Source organism: Paramisgurnus dabryanus, chromosome 24 (genome assembly GCF_030506205.2).
Source record: "Paramisgurnus dabryanus chromosome 24, PD_genome_1.1, whole genome shotgun sequence".
In the NCBI taxonomy this organism is placed as follows: Eukaryota; Metazoa; Chordata; class Actinopteri; order Cypriniformes; family Cobitidae; genus Paramisgurnus; species Paramisgurnus dabryanus.
In genome coordinates this window covers 7301370-7318256 of record NC_133360.1, presented here as the reverse complement: position 1 = coordinate 7318256, position 16887 = coordinate 7301370, and the positions used below count along the sequence as shown (strand labels likewise).

The following is a 16887-nucleotide window of genomic DNA, read 5'->3' as shown; positions in this document are numbered from 1 at the left end:
TAAAATGCAAAAAAAAAAATTAAAGAAGTTAAAACTGAACTACTGGACATTTCTTTAAAAAAAATCCTTATTGTTGAGCGATGTAAGAGAACAGAATCTTTCACAAGACACAGCTACCACAGATATGGACCACACATGGACTTGTATTTGTGATTTCAGCCTTAATCATTAATAAATAAACATGGATAAATAAAACCTTTCAGTTGCAAACATAATATAAAACAAAGAAGGACAACCCAGAAAACCAAAACAATACTTGTTTTGTATGCTATATATTTTTTGTGATTATCTGGCTTTTTGTTCACATACATCATTCGATTTCAGTTTTAATGAAGATGTGTATATCACAGTCATTGAATCTATCAATAGTGAAGTTTAACAGGCGTTTACCCCTCCATAAAACACTTGTCAATCAGCCTGTGATGCAAAAATCAGATCTCTGCTGGAACGCTGTGTTAACAACATCCAGACACGTTCACTCAGCATCCATCTAATAAGTCCCTCACACCCTGCCAAATGTATTTCCCATGTATGCATTTTGTTTTGATCCGAGTCTGGTTGCAAGCATAAAGCAAAACACTGTCTGGGAAATCACTTGCCTGATGTTTACTCACACTGTTGACTGTAACGTTTTATACATGAAAACTGGATTTTCTCCAGAAGGGATGTCTCATGATTCAGTCAAGCAAATAAGCAAATCCATCAGCTTTAGAACGGTACAAATGATTAGGCTAGGAATTTTTACACAATAAATGTGATAAAAAAAGTTACTCTACCTGGATACGAATGCAGAAAAATCTTTAAATTCTGCACCATCCACGACAATATTGAGCTCGGTAATTCTTCTGTGCAAAACTTTATCCTCCTGCAACAGATAGTGTAAGTTAAACACGGTCATAAATAACCTTTATAACAAATGATCTGCTTTTGTCCATTCACCTGTTAATGAAACAGAGACCTTACTGGAAAATGTAATCTTATTTGGAAAAACATCAGTATAAACTTTTATTTTGGAGTGCATTACTCTTTTTATCTTTAATATGTAAAGAGTCTCATGTTGATCTGCCAAAATCATTGCAGTGTATAATAAGTTGTGACTTTGTATTAGAGATGCGGCCACTAACCCAGCCAGACCCCGTATATTTTAAATGAACTAGTACAACTGGGTATATATTTGTGCTAAGTTTCATCAGACTTATTTTGACTAAAGCGACATTTGTTCACACTGTATCAAAATTTGATCATTAGGATAACAGCACATAATATAATTGTGCATGTCATGACATCCGATCAGATCAGATCAGAGAATACAGTTTGCGGTTTTAGACAGTGTGGTCAACATCCAGCTTATCTATCGATATTTAAACAAAACAAAGGAATGTTGAAGGAATCTCCAGACCAGACTCGAATACTGGTATAAAAAGAGACAAGCTGCCCTCTAGTGTTGAGTATAAGCATTGGAAAAACTGTAAACTGAATACGAATTAGTATTCCTACACTAATTTCATAAAGTGCAATTTTTTAAGTATACAATCGTCTAAAAACACTTATATGACAGTAGTCAAATATAAATGTGACCCTGGACCACAAAACCAGTGTTAAGTAGCACGGGTATATTTGTAGTGAATGTCTAAAATACATTGTATCGGTCAAAATTATTGATCTTTCTTTTATGCCAAAAATAAATGGAAAAATTAATGTTACATGAAGATATTTTGTTCATTTCCTATCGTAAATATATCAAAACATTATTTTGTGAGTAAATGCATTTGCTAGGAACTTCATTAGGACAACTTTAATGACGATTTTTTCAATATTTAATTTTTTTTTACTCGCCGATTCTAGATTTTCAAATAGTTGTATCTCGGCCAAATATTGTCCTATCCCATATGGAAAGCTTATTTATTCAGCTTTAAGATGATGTATAAATCTCCATTTAAAAAAGCACCTATTTTATTGCTAAAAAACAACATTATTTTGTGTATTTGGTATAATACAATGTGTTTGCGTGGTTTATGGTAAAAAAAAACGCATTATTTCATTTTTTGTAGCTTCAGATTTCCATGCCTTCTTGAAACGCACAAATTTGAAAAGCTCTGTGTCCCTGATTGGCCAGCTAATCTGAACGTTGTGATTTGCCTGAATACCTCTGACGTCAGTGGAAACGTGACGCTCCTTACCATGTTTGAATGATTCGGTTGCTAACAGGACTTAACTTACAGGCTGTGAGTCCGAAGTGGGAGGAATTATGATAATGTCACAATTGTTTTCTATATCCCAGGAAACTGCTGCCTGTAGTCCAAGAAAAGAGATTTACGCTGGAGACGATAACTCGCGTCATTGTTTACTTTGGGGTTTGTACCTTTTGCATATTGTTAACATGAACTAATACACACCAAAGAAAATGTAAAAACGTGAATCGGACAATAGGTGCTCCTTAAAAAAAAATACCTTTATGAATGGTTTTGTGGTCCATAATCTGAAATTATCCTGCTTCTTGATGAGGTTTTTTTATTAATAAATGCATGCATTTTGCATGTGAAAATTCAAATAACAAAATGACTGACAATACAAACAGTAAAGGCAATCTTTATATATGAAAAAAACAAAACGTAATGAAGAGTTCACTGTATTTAGTAGCTTATTTGTACCTGAATCTCAGTCACGGCAAACTCAACTTGAAACAAAAGCTGACCGCAGTGACCAGCAAGTCTGACTTGCTGTACCTGCTTGCTTTCACCTGAGGAGATTAAACTGATGTTAAAGAAGATATTAAATACACAAAGATTAAGCAAAAGTAGAGATGTATAGCGATTAATCTATAGCAGAGTAAAAGTTTTGTTAACATCATATATGTGTATGTGCTGTGTATAATAATTATGTATATATAAATAAATATGCACACATGCATGTGTAATTTTAAGAAAAATAATATTTATTAAGTATTTATATTTATACATAATATAAATTATACATAAATATACAAAGGTATATACATGTAAACATTTCTTAAACATATTATGCATGTGTGTGCATTTATCTAAACAAAGTTATTATAATGTAAACAAAAACTTTTATTCTGCTATAGATTAATCGTGATTAACGTTATGCATCCCTGAACAAAAGGGAAGAAAATCTCACTTTTGTGCAACGTCTTCATAAAGCACTCATTTAGAGCGATCCCGTTGATTTCAGTCTGTCGTCTGCGGTCTTTCTCCAGATTTTTGATTTGTGTGATGAGCTTTGAAAGAGCGTGTTTTTGTTCTCCACCGCCTTCCTTTTCCTCAAGGACTGATTTTCTGAAACAGATTAAACATGCAGATGAAATATTCACATTATTGTGTTTCAATGAAACGCACAATAAAGGCAAAGTGGTCATTTTTGTGCCTCTACTGACTGACACCAAAGAGAATTGGTCTTCCGAATATTCCTAATTCTAGCATTACTCGGCAAACAGATAACCTCACCCCTTGTTGCAGTGTCAGGCGGGTCATCCTAAAGTGGACGTTTTTGGTAGAGCCAAAGTGTTTGGGAAAATCAAATGCTTGTTGAACTGGTATTATCAAACCTTTAGGACAAAACTTTACATAATTTTTACAGATGCATCCCATAATAACTCCTCGAAAGTCTACACAAACAAAAGTAAAGTCAAGTGGTCACTAACATTTCCTGTTGCAGTCGACCTCCATGCTCTATGAAAATGGATCGTAGACTTTCTTCTCGTTCAGCCTCCAGCATTTCAATCTCCTTCTGAAGCATCTGGATCTCATCCTCATATTTATGCTCCATGATCTTGGTCATCCTACACTGTTTACGTAACATAAATAGAATAATTACACATGATATATATAATATCATCTTTTATTTTATTACTATATAATTGGTGTAATTCTTTAAATACAATTTATATTAGGCAACAAAAATCATTTTATGCATTTAAGTTAGATTGAAAGATCTTGTTTCATTATGCAATAAAATTAGTCAAACATATCTAAAGTCATGTCAGAAATTGTTTTAAGATGATAATGATAAGTTTTAATTTAACCTGTCTATGCTACAGGGACGCTAACTTTTAAAGAGGACATTTCACAATAATCTTTTAAGATGTCAAATAAATATTTTGGGTCCCCAGAGTACATATGTGAGGTTTTAGCTTAAAATATTATATAGATAAATTATTAAAACATGTTAAAATTGCCACTTTGTAGGTTTGAGCAAGTTTTTGTGTGTGTTTTTGGGTTGAATAGTGCAGATTAAGAGCCGGTATTATCCCTTTCTGACCTCACAAGGGGAGCCAAATTTTAATTACCTATTTTTTCACATGCTTGCAGAGAATGGTTTACTAAAACTAAGTTACTGGGTTGATCTTTTTCACATGTACTATGTTGATAGAAGCACTGAGGACCCAATTATAGCACTTAAACAAAAAGTCAGATTTTTATGATATGTCCCCTTTAATATATCAAACCAATATATAATGTGAACTAAACTAAATTGTCAACGAGTTGTCTATGCAAATACATTTATTATTTTACATACGTGTACTACTATAAACCGACAGGAAATCAAAATAAAATTGTAAACCTTATTTGAAATTCTTTTAAACAGGTTAATAATAGTACTTGAGTGTAAATGAGACAACAACAACATGATATGATGTGACAGTTCAAATCAAACCACCAACACAGAGTTTCACTGAGAAGAAAATCATTTTTGTTGGATATTAAATGTAGGTATTATTGTATATGTCTAACTTATACAGATTTCACGTGCAAATGAGTTAAAAATTAGACTTACTTTACTGAATGTTTACAGGGAATCGCTGCGACTTTCTGACTGATTCAACTGAATCCCGCGTCAAGCGGAGCATATCAAATGAGATCTGCAGGGGTGACAATTTCATTTATTTATCATAATAATGTAAGTTAAATTGTAATAATAACAATATAATTAATTGTAATTAGTACAATATTAACTAATTAATAAGATTATGATGTAAAATGTATTTATACGAATGTCGTTCTTCGTTTTGTATGAATGTTTAACAGATGGTATATTCCATTGCGTTCTGTTTCCAAGCGGAACGAAAATCACGTTCATAGAGTTACAGCGGAAGAATTATAGCGTTGCACCATTATGTACATGTGAATCTTTGGCATGATCGTAAGTCGTGTTTTTTTATATATATACAATGTTTCTTTTTCTTCGTTAATGTATTATTTTAGGCTTTATTTCAGAAAATCTGACATCTTTTAATTATAGAATTAAAAAATCATACATATGTTCTGCTGTTATTATCATAAAATGTTCATGTGTTTACCATATTTGTCAGATAACGTTAACTAATTTACATTATTTGTGATTATATTTACGTCTCTGTGTTTATTTTTTAAAATGGTTTGTGTAAATGTGAAAAGTAAACAATGGTAATAGTTATACATATTGAATACTGCTATGTGTCGTTTTTCAGCTGTCTGAAGCTGGACCTTTCAACTTTTGACTTATTAAAGTCGTTATAATGAAACAATGTAATACGATTTTGAAAACGTCTCAAGTAGAAGTATCCATATTTTCATAATTAATACATTTTACTTAGTCTTAGGAGACAAAAAAACATATGAATGCAATAAATGCATGTACTTTTTACTTGTATTATTGGCAACTTCTGTATGTGTGTTTTGAAGGTCCTCAGAACGGGTTACTTGTGTGACATCTGACTATGAAGCGGTTGTACATTGGTGGTCTCGGCCACACCGTATCCGAAAAGGACCTCAAAGACAGATTCGGAAAATTTGGAGACGTGTCGGACGTGGAAATCATCACGAGGAAGGACGAAGATGGTATGTTAAAGTTAAAACCTCATTCAAATATAAGTAAAACTGGTTTGCTTTAATATTTTTTTATTTATTGCAGGAGCTCTTCTGAAGAAATTTGGTTATGTAAACATAAACATCACAGATGCTGAATACAAACGATGTATGTTCATTTATTTAATATTTTGTGATTATAACAGAGGCATGCAAAACACCAATCTGTACGTTTCCTTCTTATTTTGCAGGTATAGGCGTCTTAAATAAATCAACATGGAAAGGTGGAACTTTAATGATTCAACAGGCGAAAGAGAGCTTTCTACATCGGTAAAAACATTTTTAACACTAATGCTTTATATTAGTTTAACTATACAGTTTGTGTTTAAAATATAATTTATTTAGACTTGCAGAAGAACGACAACAAATAGTTGAGCAGGCGAAAACCCCAAAGATCAGCCCTCAGAAGACGGTGGTGGAGACTCTCAAGACAGCCGGCGTCGAGAACTTTCACATGAAAGCTGCAGTTCCAGGAACCGAAATTCCAGGACATAAGGTTTGCTTATTGCCAAAAACATTCCGGCAAAAATAGCTCGTTCATTGGTTTATAAACAATGGTTTTGTTTTTCTCCGTTCTGTCCAGGATTGGGTTGTGAGTAAATTCGGGAGGGTTCTTCCTGTTCTCAACCTTAAATTTAAAGGAAAGAAGAAGATATCCTTTTGTGTTGTTATACTTGTAGAAAGATGTGGTCTCAGATTCACTTGTATGTAGAAGTACCTTTTATTTATCCCTTTAGTCTTAAAGGATTAGTCAATTTTCTTAAAAAAAAAAATATCCAGATAATTTACTCACGATCATGTCATCCAAAATGTTGATGTCTTTTTTTGTTCAGTCGAGAAGAAATTATGTTTTTTGAGGAAAACATTCCAGGATTTTTCTCATTTTAATGGACTTTAATGGACCCCAACACTTAACAGTTTTAATGCAGTTTAAAATTGGAGTTTCAACGGTCTCCAAACGATCCCAAATGAGGCATAAGGGTCTTATCTAGCGAAACGATAGTCATTTTTGACAAGAAAAAGAAAAAATATGCACAACTTCTCGTCTTCCTCCGGCTGTGTGAAGAGCCAGCGTGACCTCATGTAATTGCGTAATGATGTTGAAAGGTGTTACATATATTAAATGCACATTTGCGGACCACTTTAAACAATAAACTGACACAAAGACATTAATTAGTATCATTCGACATACAACAACGTCGGATTGGTCCTCTTTCTCTACACTTGTAAACACTGGGGTGTAGTTTCACATACGTAATCCGTGACCTTTCGGCGTGATGACGTATTACACGAGGTCGCGCTGGCGCATCAAAGGACCGGAGATAGAAGATAAATTGTAGTTTAAAAGTGCATATTTTTTTCGTCAAAAATGACAATCGTTTCGCTAGATAAGACCCTTATGCCTCATTTGAGATCGTTTAGAGTCCTTTGAAACTGCAATTTCAAACTGCATTAAAACTGTTACGTGTTGGGGTCCATTAAAGTCCATTAAAATGAGAAAAATCCTGGAATGTTTTCCTCAAAAAACATAATTTCTTCTCGACTGAACAAAAAAGACATCAACATTTTGGATGACATTGTGGTGAGTAAATTATCTGGATTTCCACTAATCCTTTAAGCATGCAGCCAATTGTGCAGTTTTAACTGTTCTCCATGCAATATTTATCCTTAACTTTAAGAACGTCTTCAAGTATGATCCATCCAAACACTGCCACAACATCAAGAGACTGGAGGCCGAAGACGATGTCACGCCGGTGTCCGAGCTAACGTGGGAGATTTCGGGTGGAGATGATGAAATCAGTAAGAAAAGAAGAGGAGAGTTTCCGAAGCAGAAACCGTGCCCTAAAAAACCCAAACAAGACTTAAGTGCATTGCTTAGCAGATACACCAAATCTGCTTTTGAAAACAAAAACGCGGTCATCCAACAAAACAGACTTGATGCTAACGAAAAACAAAGGTGTGTTAAAAAATCAGTTTGTGTGTTTGACAATGATGATTCGGAAGACGAAATCAGGAGATTGGTTGCCGAAGAAAGTTTGAAAACCTCGACCTTCACCGAGGTCGATGAAGACAACTTAGAGGTGGTAGGAGATGATTTTGTAGTTAGGTCTAATATCGTGTGGGGCAAAGCTGAACGAGATGCTGTGAAATCCCAGCTCGCTGCAAAAGACGACGAAGAGTACGATTCTGCGGACACGGATGAGATACTCATTCAGAGGAAAACCCTCTGTGCAGAAAAATCCCAGGATGTAGAATCCCAAATGAAATCTAGAAAAGCCAACGCAGAGCCTTTCAGTAGTAGCAATGAAGCCTCCGATGAAGAAGATGATGATGATGATGATAGCATAGATTCAGAATATGAAGCTATGATAGGTAACTGTTACCGATTAGATATTTCCTTTGCAGAGTTGGAACAACTAGCTAAAAATGCAGAGGTGATGTCAGATGATGAAAAGAAAGAAGAAGAAGAAGAACCCAAAGAGAAACCAAGTGTATCAAACAAAAGCAAAGGCAATAACCCAGAAGATATTCTAGCATCCATCCTTGGGGACGATACACCTGAAAAAGAAAAGAAGAAGAAGAAAAATCAGATGAGCACCGGATCTCTTCCTGCTTTCATTGGAACGAAAGATCTCTTTGGATTTTCTTCATCTGGTCCTTCAGAACCCAGCCTGAAAAGGACAGGAGAGACTTTAGACCATAACTCAACCGTGGGTGCCAAAAAAACAAAACAAGACCTAAAACTGTCTCCAAACCATACTTTGACGAAAGTTCAGCCGTCCACAAGCGCAAACATACATGTGGACAAAGTCTCCGACTCGAGTTCTTCATCAGATGACTCTTCCAGTGAAGAATCAGAAATCACTGAGGATGAAGACGGCAAAGATAATCAAGATGATGTCATCTCCTCTAAAACAACTTCGGTGAAAACAAATCATTTGACAAAATCCAACCATCCGGTAAGTAGGACAGATGAGAAAAAGACTGTGGATGCAGTTAAACAGGTACCCAAAAAGACGAACCCTCCAAGTTCCTCCAGCAGTAGCTCATCTAGTGAGGATTCAGAGACCGGAGATGAGGATGATACCTCCAGAACTCAGCTGAAGGCCATTTCAAAGAAAGTTGATTCACATCCCACGGTTCTTCACCCGACCGTCCCGGACGCCCAGAAACAACTACAGGACAACCAAAAACGTCTCGCTGCTCTGGAGCAGAGACAGAAAGAGACCGAACAACAGAAGAAACTGATACAAGGCGCTCTGTCTAATGTGGTGAGTGGTGACCTACGACAAAATACCTGATTCATGTTAAGAGGAAATCATCATTTACGCTCGGTCAGTTTGTCTTTCTTTCACATTTAGCAGATGCTTTTCTAAAGTGACTTGTCACAGCAAAGCGATTCATCATAGGAAAGCAATTCTTACTGAAAAGACCAGCTAAGGCTAGTTTTAGCTGGTCTTCCAGCCTTGTTTTAGCTAGTGTAGTGGTTTTGGACACTTTTTCCAGCCTAGTCAAGTTGGTGGGTCAGCTAATCTCCCAGCAGCAGATGCAAAACCCTCTAAGGGGCCGATCACACCACACGCGCTTATGGCAGTTGCAGACGCCTTTTTTTATGATTTTCTATGGACAGTGCGCATTATGGAGGTTACACACCAAACGCGAGTTCAACGATTTGTGAGAGCAGATTACATACAAAGTCAATGCAAAGACGTCATCAGATGCATTCTCGCGTGGGGCGATGCAAATGACCCGATATGGGCAGCGCATTTGCCGCGAAAACACTAGCTATTCACCTCAAACGCCTCTTTGCCCAAGTTGAAAATATTCAAGTTGAGCGAAAAATTTGCATGACACGCAGTTAAAGGAACCGTATGTAAGAAATGTATATCAATTAATCATAAAATGGCCCTGATATGTCACTAGACATTAAGAAATAATTTTCATTTTAAATACTTGTATCACTGACAACAGTGGTCCGGCCAGGATATTGTCATTTAAAAAGTGGAGTTGCAGCCCTCAACTGATGTTTATGTTGTCATTTTGTTTATTGGCCACCAGTTGTGAGATTGCAGTACCAGTTTTAGCCACAAGTTTTGTTGTTATTGCAATACCAGTTTTGACCACAATCCTACATACTGTTCCTTTAAATCCCGCAAGTAATCTAAAACGAGTAACGCGATGCCACACATTTGGTGCGTTTTTTTGCCGCAGCACGCGTTTTTGAAGGAGCACTGAGAGCAGAAAAGCTCCTGACATCATTCGCGTCTTTCTGGAAAAAATGAGTACGTCACACCGTGGCCGCGCTGCTTCCATTATGAGCGTGCATACCACGCGCCTACATTTGAAATAATTAACTTAATCGCACAAAAGACGCGATATGTGAACGGCCCCTAAAGTGACAAAAAAAAGCAGTGCACCTTGCGTTTCCAAGCGTTTAAAACGCGTTTGGTGTGATTGGTCCCTAAGTGCGTCATGTTTTCTTGTAAATAAGCATTTTTTATCAAACTCTTCTTAATGGATTCTGCCAACAAAGCGGTATTTCTGAATGGCTGGAGGCCAGGGTTAAGCATATTTTAAGCAAAGGTATTTGATGAACGTATATTACGTGCCAAGAGCATTTGGTAAATATCATTATCTCATATTTAAGGTGCCGTTTAGTGGCTTTTGCGTCTGAGTTAGAGGGCTTCTCGGGTCCAACAAAATGTAACTGAAATGACCCGAATCACTTTTCACCTGAACCCGAGGTGAATAAATATATATTTGTAAGACCAGGGACAAACCCGAGAAAATTAGAGCACAGTGGCAACAGCCCGACTAGACCCAAATGTAAATGGCACCGACGTGTGTGCAGTCTGCAGCCCCGCACGCACCAGTCAGACAGAAAGAAACCCCGGTGGCCTTGCAACCCTTTTGTCCCGCTGCTCCGTCTATTTTCCTTTGTTATCTGACGTTGACACCAAGGTTAACGCTAAAATGTGCATTCAAAATTGATTGACAGGTCTGGCTCAATGAAAATTAACCTACCGTCAGCCACACAACGTTGCAAACGCTCTTAGCAAACAGAGGAGGGGTTGGAAAAGGACTCCATGCACACACGCAAGCTAGTTTGGGTCTTCTCGGGTCTGTTCAGCAAAAACACATTTATTTTAAATTACTCGAGAGCTAATGCCGCTAATATTATACCCAACACACGTGAAACTTTTACACCCCAACCCACTCGGGTTAGATCTCCGGTTTTCGGATCTAGGTGGACCTGTGATCTATACACGGATAGATGCCTATTTAAATATGAAGGCTGTACAAGTGTTTGTATTTATTTTGTGCATGTTTTATCTATGTGTACTTTATAGGACAACGCAAACAGAGCCAAACACATTGTGTTTGATTCAGATGAGGAAAGTGACGATACTCCAGACGTGCAAACGGCAAGCCAGAAACACAAACTCTTCGAGGGTGATTCAGAATCTGATCCTGAAGATCTGGAAACCACAAAAGAAGACCTGAAAGAAAAGGCAGATATTGACCACGATTCAAATGAGCAGTTGTTTATCTTCACAACCAGTTCTTGTTATTTATTGCCGTTTTGTTTCTACAGTCGAACAAAAAACCTGCCGGCAGCAAGCTGTTTGACAGCAGTGATGATGAAGATGAGGATGACGATGATGAGAGCGATCGCTTTCAGATCAAGCCTCAATTTGAGGGCAAAGCTGGTCAGAAGGTTTGTTTCCTTCAGGATGGAGGAATTCGTATTACAGCATACTTGAAATGTTTGAATTTTATTCAGTATTTTGTTTTTTTTAGCTCATGCAACTGCAGTCGAGATTCGGAACGGATTCAAGATTTCAGATGGATTCTAGGTTTCTGGAAAGTGACAATGAGAAAGAAGATGAAGGTCATTAAAGATCTCATGACACCAAGATATTTTTAAGAGCGTAAATGTAAATCGAACCTTTACCTTTCACAACTTCTGATTCAGATGGACCGAGTCCAGCGATGCACACGGAGGACGAACTTCATGAGGAGAAAAAGAAAACGCTTGATATTCTCCAGAGCGTCCTAAAAACCAGCATTAAAGCAAGAGAACCTGTGAAGACCAAGATGTTTAAGTATGAATAAATCTGAATTTCTTATTAAGATTAGTCATGGTCAAACATGAGCTGCGTTTCAATTACCCTTTAAATTGCGCAAATTGAAAATGCCCCCAATGGAAGCAATTTTGCAAAAACTTACGTTAATTCAAATATAAGGAATATATCGCAAAACTACAATATAGTTTTGCATATACAGGTCACCTGAAGTGCGTAATAGTCACATGATTATTCTTTTAAAATGTCGCGATATGTTTGGTTGGATGACAAGACAGAAGTTGTTTGTTCGGCTTTAACCGACAAGCGCATGACATTAAAATACATCGAGAGCGATTCGGGAGTTGATTGCACTGTATGCTTTCGAGTCACTTTTGCTGTGTTTTAATGTCACCCGCATATTGGTCTACGTGGCACCACCGTATGAATTTGAACACATCCATCACCATGGTGTTTGGAATGACGTATTGCAAAAAAAAAAAATGTTTTAGTCGCATAACATTGGTTAATGAAAACATCGTCATTTCGCGTAGTTTTTTGAAAATAACGCTAAAATTTATCGCTAATATTTTATGGAAACGCAGCTATAGACTGACAGAAACTGATCTCTTATTTACTGCTTACTGAATACTTTGCCATAAACTGCATACGGACAAAATATTTAGGGCTGCAAAATGATTAATCGCAACTAATCGTTTGCAGAATAAAAGTTTTAGTTTACATCATATATGTGTGTGTACTGTGTATAATAATTATTTAAATATAAATATACACATATGTATAATTTAAAGAAAAAAAATCTATTTATATAAAGTATTTATAATTATATATCATATAAATTATACATAAATAAAAATCCATATACACATGTAAATATTTCTTAAATATATACATGCATGTGTGTGTATTTTTTATACATAATTATTATACACATTACACACACACACATGATGTAAACAAAACTTTTATCCTGCAATCGATTAGTCGCGATTAATAACAGTTGCAGCCCTACATTTTTTAAACTTTTTTTATATATAAATTTAAATCAAAAATGTCTCTTTTTCTGATATGCAGAATAAATCTGATAATGCACTTGGTTAAAAAAAAATTGTCCGCCTCTGGCTATTACAATGTTGCAGTCTTACAGGTGGCCATTTTCTTTATTTAAATCTATTTCTTTTATTTTGTGTTTCAGAGACGTTTCGGCCCTCCATTATGACCCAACACGTGAGGAACATGCAGTTTTTGAGGGCAATACAAAGCAACCAGCGGTGAAAGAAAGGTATTAAGTAAACTCATCTCTGGATCGTACTCAACGATCGTGTGCATTTCCTTTAGTAAGCTGTAGTCTAATGCCAACCTCAGGATATTGTTTATTTATTGTTTATTCAACGTTTATTTTGCATTTAATTTTATTCAACGTTTATTTAGCATTTAATTTTATTCAACGTTTATTTAAAATTTAATTTTATTCAACGTTTATTTAAAATTTAATTTTATTCAACGTTTATTTAAAATTTAATTTTATTCAACGTTTATTTAGCATTTAATTTTATTCAACGTTTATTTAGCATTTAATTTTATTCAACGTTTATTTTGCATTTAATTTTATTCAACGTTTATTTAGCATTTAATTTTATTCAACGTTTATTTAAAATTTAATTTTATTCAACGTTTATTTAAAATTTAATTTTATTCAACGTTTATTTAAAATTTAATTTTATTCAACGTTTATTTAAAATTTAATTTTATTCAACGTTTATTTAGCATTTAATTTTATTCAACGTTTATTTAACATTTAATTTTATTCAACGTTTATTTAACATTTAATTTTATTCAACGTTTATTTAGCATTTAATTTTATTCAACGTTTATTTTGCATTTAATTTTATTCAACGTTTATTTAGCATTTAATTTTATTCAACGTTTATTTAGCATTTCATTTTATTCAACGTTTATTTAGCATTTCATTTTATTCAACGTTTATTTAGCATTTCATTTTATTCAACGTTTATTTAGCATTTAATTTTATTCAACGTTTATTTTGCATTTAATTTTATTCAACGTTTATTTAGCATTTAATTTTATTCAACGTTTATTTAGCATTTAATTTTATTCAACGTTTATTTAGAATTTAATTTTATTCAACGTTTATTTAGCATTTAATTTTATTCAACGTTTATTTAGCATTTAATTTTATTCAACATTTATTTAGCATTTAATTTTATTCAACGTTTATTTTACATTTAATTTTATTCAACGTTTATTTAGCATTTAATTTTATTCAACGTTTATTTTACATTTAATTTTATTCAACGTTTACTTAACATTTATTCAACGTTTTCGCACAGCAAAGCAGCGAGGCGGAAAAAACGCGAGGAGGCTGAAAAACTCCCTGAAGTTTCCAAAGAGATTTACTTTGACGTTTCGGCGGACCTTAAAAATGTGTTCGGGACATCCAAAGACGATCAAGACGAGGCTGAAACAGAAACTGAAAAGGTCTCGTGGGATAAAGAAGACGAAGATCCGGAAGATGAAACAACACAAGGCGATACATTTACGGAGCTGTCCTTTACTTCAAACGCACAAACCTGTGAAGATGCATCGGGTGGATTTAAATTCTCTTTCTTTGGAGATGATGCACCCAGCCAGTCAACCAGCAAAACAGGTGAACTGTTGTTAAATTAAATATTTTTTCCTATATTAGGCAATATTATAATATTTTGTGTTATGCCACATTTAACATTTCTTGTATTTGAAACTATTCAGATGAGTATAAAGTAGAAACACTGAAAGAGGCAAAGTTCTCCTGGCAAGTGGATCCTCGTTTCCAGGACAGCAGTTCAGATGAGGAGGGCGTGGACGAGGTCGAGCAGGACCAATTAACTTCCAGCAAAACCACAGAGTAATATTTTGCTTTTGGTTCTAGTACAGTACTCTAACTGTGCTTTCACACCATAGATATGTATAAAGGCTAAATGTCTCGCCCGCGCTGCTGGCCAATTGAGTGGAACGTCTGCAGTTGGCGGCCATCTTACCACAGGCAGCTCGCTCACGCGTCATAACTCATTACTATAAAGTTGAGCTGATTTGAACTCTTCTCGACGCTCATACCATACATGACGCGGGGTGCCACTGATCGCCGGAGCTCAACGCCGGCTCTCATTGCTAATGAATGACGTCCAGTCATTTGGACGTTCTCGATGGTGACGGTGTGAATGCACAGTAATAAAAATGCTGTCCAGTAGGGGAGTAAGAAAATACTGATAAGTTTGAGTATCATAATATAATTTGTTTGACAATACTGTATCGATGATCAAAAATGCAATATCAATATCTATTATCTATTATATCATATTATATTCTTAACATAAGAAGTATGCCATTGCATCGCTATACCGCAGCGCAATGTATCTCAACATATCGCATCAAAACTTACGTGCCGTGATATGTATCGTATCGCAAGATTCTTGCTGATACACAGCCTTACTGTTTAGCCTTAAAGGTGGGGTGCTTGATTTTTTAAAAAGTCAGTAAAGGCAGGCCGAGTACCAAAACCGTGTGGGACAAGTCTATCAAAAGAAGGTCCAGATTCTATTGGGGTAGGGGTTGGTTTAGGTGATTTCAAATATTAACATTGGCTGTCAGAGATCATGCACCCCGCCTTTAATGAATTAATTTAGGTATTTTTGAAAGAACCGATTGAATTCTGCTCTTTCTAATGTGTTTGTACAGAGAACCAACTCCATTAAAAAAGGCGTTTTTCTTCTTCCACCAAGACGATGAACGGTTAAAAGGTGAGATAATCAAAATGGCGTTTGATTTATGTTAAAATGTATTTATTTTGTATAACCAAATCAGTAACAGCTAATTTTAAAGACGGTACATTTTTTAATCATGTGTCGTCCTTATATTTTATTTATTTATTTAAATCATGTGTTTTTATCAGATGGGCCTGGGATGTTCTGTAGAAGTGTTGCACTTATAGAGCAGAGAGAAGCCTGGGAAGAAACGAGACAGTCACTTAAAGCGGTAAGCAAAAGGCTTTATTATTAAAAATTTCAACATATTTTGAACTAACTAATTTGAAATGTGATAATAATAAAAATTGGCTTACATTAAAGATTTTATATTAGTGGTGCTTGCAAATCGCACACTGTGCAGTTTAAGAAGAGGAAGTGTTTGAAGGCCGAAGTATAGTCCATTTTTAACGTATATGCAGACCGTGTGTGATGCAATTTTTTTTTTCGATAAGTGCGCACGTACAGTGTATATAGCCCAGGAGATTCAGTGCATTTTTGTCGTAATGCGCAAGCGTCGACCGTCTGTGTACACGTACGGGTCAAACAAACTATACTTTGCAAGCTGTGCATTCGACCATGCTTGTACATTCGTGTACATGTAAAAAAAACAGACTGTACCCCGAGCTTTACTTTTGACAGCTATCAGACTATTTTACCTGACATACATGAAGACAGTCTCATTTATTTCTTTCAACAGGAGTGTCGTAAGAAACACAGAGATGCTAAAAGACGTCAGAGGCCATCGCTGAAAACCTAATTTTTTATACATTTTCAGAACAGATCTTGTTTTTGCAAAAATTATTGCATTTAGTTATATTTTGTTTTGCATTGCTGTAATTTATTGTTACAAATAACAAATCTGAATGCATAATCACTTGCAACATTTATCTTGAAAAGGAATAAATGTTTATTTCTAACACTAGGTGGTGCTGTGCCAGTGTTTTCCACACGAATGCATTTGTTTTCATTCTTCATTTCCTTTTTCATACCACGTCAACCCACAGAGCAGCTGTTTTAGAAATCAACAACATAAGTCAAGGATTTTTTTTAGAAGAGCGAGCGAATAATTCATTTTGCTCGATTAGTAAGAACCAGTTTTGTGTCGTTAAAATGACGCATGCATCTCGCTGT

The 16887-nt window shown here is 35.4% G+C and overlaps 2 protein-coding genes across 3 annotated transcripts in view; one reads left to right on the top strand and one right to left on the bottom strand.

The window, feature by feature from the left end:
• The window catches only part of cenpp (centromere protein P), a 79749-nt gene extending 74882 nt beyond the window's left edge, over window positions 1–4867 (bottom strand). For both annotated transcript variants that reach the window (XM_065244506.2, XM_065244507.2), the window contains exons 1-5: window positions 4798–4867; window positions 3665–3807; window positions 3142–3299; window positions 2652–2740; window positions 777–865 (exon numbers count right to left, since the gene is read on the bottom strand). In XM_065244506.2, the coding sequence (XP_065100578.1) occupies window positions 777–865; window positions 2652–2740; window positions 3142–3299; window positions 3665–3801 (473 nt within the window). In that variant the 5' untranslated portion in view covers window positions 3802–3807; window positions 4798–4867. The remainder of the gene's footprint in view (window positions 1–776; window positions 866–2651; window positions 2741–3141; window positions 3300–3664; window positions 3808–4797) is intronic.
• A 223-nt stretch (window positions 4868–5090) lies between these two features.
• On the top strand, window positions 5091–16675 carry nol8 (nucleolar protein 8). Its single transcript, XM_065244502.1, has 17 exons — window positions 5091–5163; window positions 5685–5840; window positions 5914–5976; window positions 6059–6137; window positions 6213–6363; window positions 6451–6519; window positions 7550–9139; window positions 11219–11380; window positions 11464–11586; window positions 11670–11760; window positions 11845–11974; window positions 13149–13235; window positions 14305–14621; window positions 14723–14858; window positions 15689–15750; window positions 15903–15985; window positions 16454–16675. Exons 2-17 carry the CDS (start codon window positions 5720–5722, stop codon window positions 16511–16513), a joined length of 3324 nt encoding a protein of 1107 aa, XP_065100574.1. The 5' UTR covers window positions 5091–5163; window positions 5685–5719; the 3' UTR covers window positions 16514–16675.
• Window positions 16676–16887: the final 212 nt, after the last annotated feature.

What these genes read in the sequence shown, in the direction of transcription:
- nol8 (XM_065244502.1), top strand. Translation starts at nt 5,720, where the DNA reads ATGAAGCGGTTGTACATTGGTGGTCTCGGCCACACCGTATCCGAAAAG. An exon ending in AAGAAGACCTGAAAGAAAAG is followed by an intron (nt 11,381 to 11,463) that starts GCAGATATTGAC and finishes TTGTTTCTACAG; the next exon opens with TCGAACAAAAAACCTGCCGG. An exon ending in GTGAAGACCAAGATGTTTAA is followed by an intron (nt 11,975 to 13,148) that starts GTATGAATAAAT and finishes TTTGTGTTTCAG; the next exon opens with AGACGTTTCGGCCCTCCATT.